The sequence below is a fragment of the Leptosomus discolor genome, chromosome 18 (genome assembly GCF_034619465.1).
Source record: "Leptosomus discolor isolate bLepDis1 chromosome 18, bLepDis1.hap2, whole genome shotgun sequence".
Lineage (NCBI taxonomy): Eukaryota > Metazoa > Chordata > Aves > Leptosomiformes > Leptosomidae > Leptosomus > Leptosomus discolor.
The window spans coordinates 8,391,377-8,400,636 of NC_141408.1; the positions used below are offsets into that span (position 1 = coordinate 8,391,377).

Genomic DNA, 9,260 nt, shown 5'->3' on the forward strand with positions numbered 1-9,260 from the left:
GGGGGGGGGGGGGGGGTGTGTGATTCTGGAAGCCGTCCGCTGCGTGCGGGCTTCCTTCGCTTTGCAATCCCGTTTAATAACTTAGTTACTGGAAAGTTTGTTAGGCAGAGTGCCAAGGGAAGCTGCGTTGCACCAACAATGGGATCGCTCTCTTTTTTTTTTTTTTTTTAAGCACCAAACTGTCAGTTTTTGCAGAAACAGAGCCACTAACTGAAGAGTGCCAATGAGATGATTTTTTTTAACTTATTTATTATCCCCCCCCCCCCCCCCCCCTTTAAACTAAAACAGCATTCGTGGCCTGATCCTGCAGACACACCAAGTAATACTGTTCGCACAAATCAATACTATTGCCAGTTTACTTCCTTTATTCATGTGCATAAAATTACAGAACATGAATTTGGGCTGGACTGAAGGATGATGTAATCTTTGGCCAACAAAAATACAGTAGTAGCAGCAGCAGCAGCGTTTCTAAAGAGTAGTAAGTTCCCTTGTTCGGGTATTGGTTAAATTAAGGCAATTTACTCTTCTAATCTCCATTTTAAAGGCTAAAGAATTCCGGGTTTGGGCAAATATATTAAGAAGTTCTTGCAGTGCAAGACCAATTTTCCTTTAATCTTTTTGTATCCCTAGTGAAACTAGCTGTATATATGTACACTCAGCTTTCGAAAAAATACTTTCAAAGAGGAGTCTGGAAGAGTTTGAATTATTGAAAAAGGATTGTAACAGAATTCCCAATGTTTCAATAATGTTATTTGATAGTGACAAATATTGTACCAAATTGAGCTTTAAAGCATTCTCCCAAATCATTACTCTGATGTCACAGCAGTCCAGAGAATTAGATTTAACCCTATTTGACCAACAGGAGGACTGACGCAGGAGTGAAAAACTGCCCAGAAGACAGCAGAAAGATGCCACAGGAAAGATAAAGATGACCTCATTTGGGTGGTGTCACTGTTGGATTACTGCTTATTGGCTCCATTTCTTTTTTCACCTGGACCATATGGTCCAGGCTCTTTTAAATGCTTCTTACAAAATGGACTAACCTGGTTCTGCTCACTTACCCAGACAGGATAATCTCATTAATCTCATAATGGCCCTCAATTTTAAGCATCCACTGGCTTTTGACTAGACTTGTCTCTGAACAAATGCTTACCATTTTATGGATGGATGTAAATGTACCCCTTGCTTCCTTCCCATCATTGTTTGCTCCTTCATTGGCCTACTGCTGTTACTATTTTTGTGAAATTACGCAGCACTGCTAAGATCTCCTCTATACAAGCTAGTGCTGGTCTCTTATTTAGCAGCTTTTGCTGTTCTGATTTGCACTGAAGCAACTTTAGATTTCACTAAGGCAGCCAGGTTCACTGCAGGCTGCAAAATCTGCACGTGAATGAAAGGAAGCCATTTCATATGGCACAGAGAAAGTTGCCCCATGGAGACAGGGTGCAAACCCAGCGTACCAGCTTTCAGAACAAAGACAGACGGTATCTCTCAGAAGGAGAATCTTCACTTCATGCAGGCAATCACTCTGTACAATCTGTTGTATTTTTGTGGGGTGGTTTTTGTTGCTGCTTTTTTTTTTTCCCCCTTAACTAGTTATCTCTTCCTTCAACTATGACTTTTTGTCTCCCCACTCCAGGAGACAAAACAGCAAGAATCTGGCCCAGAAAAAAATCCCACCATGCAACCAAACTGCAGTCACCTCCACAACATCCAAGGGAGTGGTGATGACTCTTCATCTTCTCAGAGCGCCCACGCGGCGAGGCTGTCAGGAGAGAGCTCGTGCCATCACAGTGGAGATGTTCGCATACAGCTAAACTCTGCTGTGGGAGAAGCCAGAGAAAATGCGAGTTCCCGGCAGTCGAGGCCAGGTTCCCAAAGTCGCTCGCAGGGACATGGCCACAGCGAAGCAGGGGGGCTCGATGATTCCACTCCAGACTCAGAGGAACACAGCGGCAGCTCCCTCTCAGAGCTGAGATACCTCCTCCAGTGGCTGCACAAAAGTCTGCCGTATATCTTGATTCTGTGTGTCAAATTGATCATGCAGCATATAATTGGTAGAGTATAACAAAATAAGGTCTGAGGGAACAGACCCTCCCCCCAATAAGATATACTAATAACCATGCCTGAAATATAATTCAATTTATTTTTAGCTTTATTTTTATTTGCTTTATCCATCAGAAAGAGAGATTTACTAAACTACATTTCAGTGGCTTCTGTTTCCTTTGCTGGCAAATGTACAATGCGCTTAATTATTCTGGCTTGATAGTCTGAGCTATTAATTATAATTACAAAGCCATACTAGAAGTGGCTGGTTTTTTAATCCAGTTCAGTAATTTTTTTTTTTATTTTCTTGTGTATAACTGACCCTTTTTTCCTAATAGGCATTTCTCTTGGAATTGGGCTGCTAACAACTTATATGTATGCAAACAAAAGCATAGTAAATCAGGTTTTTCTAAGAGTAAGTATCACCCTATGCAACAAAATTCTGTAAGTTAACCAAGACCTTTATCCATCAATTTTGAAAAGAAATGTGAATGGAGATACACTGTTTTATTTACCTAATAACATTAGGGGTCAAGGTTTCAAGATGGAAGTAAAGTCTTAATGCTTCTCTACCGTGTAGACCTTCTGGAATTAAGTAAGGTTTGCAAAATTCAAAAAATGTCCTCATCCCCTTTCCCTCCCAACTTTGAATACTGAAATCACTTCAACTGATAAAAGCTTTTTGGAATTTCTGGAAGACCTTCTTAACTATTTGTGGAATCAAATAGCCATTGACACTTTAGCCTTTCAGCTGCGTCTGTTCATTCCCAAAGGAAAATCTGTTGTTTCTTCACAGTGGGGTGGGTTTTGGTTGTGTTTTTAGAACAAACCGTGATGCACATAGAAATTATTATGTTGAAAACATTAAAATAACTGCTTTACCATTCCCTTGAGTCTATTTTATTTGGCCTAAACCCACTAAGATAAAATCCTCTAGTAGTAACTGTGTTCAGGTGCAACAGGCTAAGTGCTCTGGAGATAGATTTAAGACACTGAGACCAAGATAAGGACCGTAATACGTCTTTACAATTATCTTACAGGAACGGTGCTCTAAATTGCAATGTGCTTGGTTACTCGTATACCTAACTGGATCATCTCTCCTCTTGTATTACACCTTTCATTCTCAGTCACTGTATTACAGGTAAGTAGAGGAACATCTCTACTCTCATCATAAATTACTTCAGATTAAATATTAACTAGGAACATTTTATCTGGGCTGCTGCTGCTTTTCTTTAATTGTGGCATTGGTTTCTCTTTAATTTTAATCTCCGTTCCTCCTCTGCTGCCGAACTGAACAGCACGTTGGAATTTGCAAGATCAGACCCCATATTCAACTTAATGGCAGTGCTGTCCCGTGGGGAATGTAGCTGGCTTTGATTCCTGGCTTTGACCCTTGCCTTCAGAATACTGCATATGACATTCTGGGGCTCTACGGAGTTCCTGTCTCCAGTTTCTTTCTTTTCTTTTACCATTCTGCAGCTCCAGGCTTGGCTGTAAGTCAGTCAAATGCTGTCTTGCTGAAATGAGAAAGCAAGCCTACCTTGTTGTGATGAAGACACAAGAAAGAAGGTTCAAAAATGGAAAAGTTGCCAGAGATCATAAATGATCAATTTACAATAAAGAGTTCCTTTTCTTGGCAAATATTTTTCCTCTGTGTAAACCACGTTTCCTTTTTTAATTAAACCTGCTGTGATAATCTCTGGTTATGCTTTCCTCTAAACAGGGTGCTCTGGTAACTTCTGATACTTCTTTTTGTAGCTTAATCTTCTTAAACCCTACTGTGGATTTTATGAACTTCTGGGAGGTACTTTGGATTGTGGGAGTCACAGACTTTATTCTGAAATTCCTGTTCATGGGCTTCAAGTGCTTTATTCTCTTGGTGCCTTCCTTTATGATGTCCTTTAAATCCAAGGTAAGGAAACAAGCTATATTTTTGCTTCCTTATGAAGATTCTTTTACAGTATGATTAGCTAATTATTACATTCTACCCAGAGAAAAGTCTTTTTAATCAAAGGTCTGTATATAATCCACCACTACGCTGTGGGCAAGAAAACCCTGTGGATTTCATGTTCTTTCCTGTTTGGTGCTAAGGAAGGTTTACAGTCTGATCTGAAACAATTGCTTGTATTGTGTCATCAGATAAATGGGTTTATTTCTGTCTCTAAGTGGGGGGGATGAAGAAACCTTTTATCTGCTGCAATGTAAGAATGTGTATGCAGGCGGTTAGCATGGAGCAGCTGAAGCACAGTAAATTTTTAACGTGCTTGACAGTAACTGACATGGGAAGATTTTAAGATGGGTGCATGCAAAGAGCTGTTTTTTCTGTCTCTTCAAAAAATAATTCTGAATTTTCTTTTTGTTAATAAACTTAAGCAATATTTGTGTCAGGTCAATGAATTTGATTCATAACTTAATGCTTCAAACCAGTGAAGTTTAGTAATTTTCATAGAAGCCTACACAGGTTGGTGGGGTATTTATTTTTATCTGCTTCCTGAGGTGAGACAGGCAAAACCAATTAAATTTTATGTCAAAATAGCACTGGTTCCAAAAAAAAAAAATAAAAAATAAAAAAATCAATCAAGTACAGTTTGTATGTGGTAGTATTTGGTCAGGATGTTTTGGTAGGTTTTATCTCTTAAAGGGTACCAGGACAAGTTTTTGTCAGGTACAACTGATTTCTCTAAATACCGGTTTATAATCAAGATCTCTATTTTTTTCTAGAGCTAGTGATAAAACATCAAAAAAAGTTATTGAAAATTCCATTACACCAACTGTGACTAAATTAAAAAAGGAATCTTGTCAATAGTGGCAAATTGTGGCATTATCCAATGCACATTATAGAAAGAGTACTTCTTCCCTGTTACAAATACAGTTTTAAAGACAAACTTAAGAAAATAAAGTAAGAGCTAAGCTAAATATCTGTGATCATACATGCATACAGACAGAGTGCTCGGTGCACGACACTTGTGCTTTGTAGATGTTATTCAGTAATTTTTAGGGTGTCATTGAACTCTGTTTACCTGTTCAGTCCAGCTACTCTATGCTTCTTTCCTGGCCCCTCTTATCACCCCTTCCTATATAGGAGTTAATTATCACAAGATAAGGCTTCTTACACAGACATGAAATAATGTTTACAGGAAAACAGTTTGCAATTTATGTTTGTTAATAATAAGAATGGGCCTTACTCTCATTTTTTAATTCTGAATGCATGACACAACTCTGCTAATGACAAGCTGATCTACATGACCAAATTTGTCTTAGTTTCATGTAACTTTCATTTTCTTTTTTTAATGCCTGTGAAGTTAAGTCTGATAGCATTGTTAAGTAGGTAGGCATCTAACAAAGCCATCCTATTTTAGCCTGTTAATTTGATTTTCTGCAGTATAGCAGTCATGTTACTGTTATTTGTACAGTTGTGGCAAGACCCATCATCTGGTCTTTATTCTTTTTCATGCTTCATATTTAGTTGTTGTTTCAAGATATTATGAGATGTTACTCGGAAGAATGACAATGCATCTTTTCTCTGTATTTTAAAAATCCTTTGTGTTTTAAATCTTGAGCGATTCCTTTGCATGTCTTGCTTAGGGCTACTGGTACATGCTGTTAGAAGAACTCTGCCAGTATTACCGTATGTTTGTCCCCATACCAGTTTGGTTCCGTTATCTTATTGGCTATGGGGAGCTGGACAGTGTACTAGGATGGACCCTTGGGATATTGCTGGGCCTTGTCTACCTCATCCTAAAAGTATGTAAGCTTTATATTCCACAAACTATTTAGCAGTAATTATCACTGGAAGGTTAGAAACACATAAACTAACATGTTTCTGAAAGTTCCTCTGTGTTTGAACTGACTCGATGCTTCAGTTTAACTGATACAGCCTTCCAAAGATAGGAGAACTGGCTCAGGACACTAAATCATCTTTTTCCTACACCTGTTCTGGGAATGGATTTGGGTTGCACAGCAAAGAACACCGTTACTATAGGACCCTTCACATCAGATGCTGATCAGACTGTTATCAGATATTGGGGAAAAGAGCTTGCAAAAATAAAGGTAAAATTCATAGCTAAAAGAATCAGCATTTTCCAGGAAAACAGATTTTCTTTCTGCTAGAGTATCCTGTGTGATGCTAAACAAGTTAAACATAAGCATTCATACAGGCTGTCTACTTCACCAAAAAGCTATCTGCTCCAAATGTAACCAAAGTCAGTATAGTTTGGCTTTGAACATGAGAAATACTTTATAATGCTATGGTATATTAATTAGGAGTCTAAAGACTATTGCATATATGATAATAATGCTGATAATACATCACCTGAGTGCTTAATTTCAGAACCTCAACACTTTCTCTTTTAAAGAACAGACACCTACTGGGAAAAAAACTTCAGGCTAAATTCTTAGTTTGGTTACATATTAAAGCAACTAAAATAGGGTCAGCCTGAACTATAGCTTTGCTTAAGTTCCTGCCAACATCAAACTAGCAGTGAGACTTCTAGTGTTGGAATATGCACAAAAGCTTGGAAGCTTTGTTAGTTCACAGAGAAAAATACTAAGCATAACTCAGGTTTTCTTTCCCATTTCAGCTTTTGAGCTTTTTTGGACAATTGAGAAACTTCAGGCAGGTCTTACGGATATTTTGTACACGACCAGTGAGTACTGAATTCTCTTATGACGAAACAATAAACCCAATTTATATGAAAATACTTCTTTTATAAATACCTCATTCCTATATTACTCTGTATTGTTCTAGCAATAGACAACTGCATTTTTCAAGTAAACCCTGTATACTCCCATTTGAATTCCAGTCTGAATTCCTTGAGTACATGATTACATTGTCATCTCAACAACAACAACAAAAACCCCCCAAAAATCTACTCTGCATGTCCCTTCAGATAAACAGATATGTGAAATAACATACCCTTTTTGTCCTGCTTCCTAACTGGAATAAATATTGGTTGGATGCAGGCAGAGCTTTATGCTGAAATATAGTGAGAACTGAAGCCCAAATAATTGACATGCAAGTAACTTCTGTTAGAGCTGTACGTTTCTGGGTCATCTTTCTCTGTAGTAAGAGGTATTATTTAGAGTCTGCTATTTGTGCAGTAAAATGTACAGAACATTTTGGAGCACAGTGTCGTTGAATTGAAAGAATAATAAAGCACCTCCCGTTTCCCAAGTGCTATCTTAATCAAATTGGAACTTAACACAGTGTTGTGCTCAGAGGTCACTGTTAAAATAAAACTGCTACAGATTTTTCCAGCAACTGTGATCAGGGGAAGATCTAACGAGACAGCATGGCAAGTAGGAGCATATAAGCTTTATGCCCCAAGACAACTATTAAAAAACTTAGCAACATTTCACTGGATTAGGGATTGAATGGTTTTCCTGACATAGCAGCCCTTATTCCCTGTTCCTTTCTCTCCTGGTATTTTTGTGTTTTGTTTTGGCTTTTTCCTGCCGCTAAAAACTAGTATCTGTTGAAAATATCTTGTTTTACAGCACTATGGGGTGACAGCTAGCAAGAGACAGTGTTCTGAATCGGATGATATTTGTTCAATCTGCCAAGCTGAATTTCAGAAGCCTATTCTGCTTATTTGTCAGGTAATACATGAAATCAGAACTGTGGTTTTTTTTTTTTTCAAACTTAAGAATATTTTAAACAACTGGTAAACAAAAGAACGTGAAGTTAGATTAGTGAGTGTATATCTTCTGATTATTTCTAGAAATCCGGCTATGCAAATAATATACCGACTTATAAATGGAAGAGCTTAGAAGCTCTAAGTTCTCATTCTTTTCATTACAGCACACATTTTGTGAAGAATGCATCTCTTTATGGTTTAATAGAGAAAAAACGTGTCCACTCTGCAGAACTGTTGTTTCAGACCATGTTAACAAGTGGAAGGATGGAGCTACATCTATGCATCTACAGATTTTCTAAAGCATGTCAACTTGTTTTGCAGTTTGTTTGTTCAAGCTAAGGTTGTTCAGTTTACTGCAGATTAAATTGTAGGTGGCACACGGAATGAGTTTGCAAATTCTAGATACCATTCTTCTATGAAATGTTCCAGTTCTTAAAACAGCGCAGAAATGTTAACTTGACCTTCTTAAGTATAGAAAAGTAAGTTTTCAGAATGAATGCAGAAAAGCCAGCATAGCTTCTCTTGTGATTCTTGTAGGAAACAAGTCCTTGAAAAACATTGCATCACTTCTTGCAGCAGCTTCTTAATTCTACGTTTTATTTAAAGTTTAGCTAGAGTTCCAAACTGTACTAAATTGTATTTATCCTTCCGACATAACTCAAACTGAAGGCTGACCTACCGATTTTATTAAGATTATAAGCAAATTTTATACTCTGAACTACAGTGAGAATTATAGCTGCTTGTCAGTTGGCATCAAAGATCCTTTAATGCTTGCCCAACAGATGAGAGGAATTAGCTTCTTATTCATCCCCTGTAACACCAACTATTTCTCACTGTACCTGGAGATAAGCCACAAGAATAACACATTTCCCCTTTAGGTTCTTGTAGATTTCCAATGGATCTTTGGCTTAATAGATAAACCAAACACTGATGTTAGTTTTTTACTTAGCATTTTATAAAGTTGGTATTTTTAAAACAAACCTTTAATACTATATTTTTGTCATAACAGGAACCAGATTTTCTAAGAGGGGAGAATCTATTTTATACTATATTTGCAATCTGTAGTATGCATAAAAATCAGAGAGAATAAATGCATTTAAATCTATTTGTTTGGTGCATGTTGAATAAAGAAACAAGATTCCTTACTGTTTCAGTATTAACTTACATGTAAGCACATAACAGCTCACTGCTAGGTGTACTTTTCCTGTTAAACTAATGTCTCTGAAAACCAAGAAAAATACCTCCAAATGCTACAACTTATTCATGACTAGTCCTTATGCTAATTACAGACCTAACTTACATATAATCTCACTTTTTTTTTCCTGCTTGTCTTTTTTTCACCTTGCTATTCAGATAAGACTGAAAAAACCCACTCAAATAATTATGTTACAGCAAAGTGAAATTGAGCTGCCATTAACTTGAGTTTGTCTCAACTGGATACCTTTAGGAAACTTTTAAACTCCAGAAAAAAAAACCCACCAATTAAAAAGCTAAACACTTACTTGATCAATGCTGTAGCAACTCAAATGGCCAGGCAGAGCGACAGAGTACTACAAAGTTGCAGCTGACACAGACAGA

The 9,260-nt window shown here is 37.4% G+C and overlaps 1 protein-coding gene across 1 annotated transcript; it reads left to right on the top strand.

Annotated features, from left to right (window-relative positions):
* Positions 1–1,681: 1,681 nt before the first annotated feature.
* On the top strand, positions 1,682–8,737 carry RNFT1 (ring finger protein, transmembrane 1). The gene is made up of 8 exons (XM_009955148.2): positions 1,682–2,057; positions 2,385–2,461; positions 3,087–3,187; positions 3,805–3,958; positions 5,632–5,790; positions 6,627–6,692; positions 7,543–7,644; positions 7,847–8,737. Exons 1-8 carry the CDS (start codon positions 1,682–1,684, stop codon positions 7,979–7,981), a joined length of 1,170 nt encoding a protein of 389 aa, XP_009953450.1. The 3' UTR covers positions 7,982–8,737.
* The last annotated feature ends 523 nt before the right edge of the window (positions 8,738–9,260 follow it).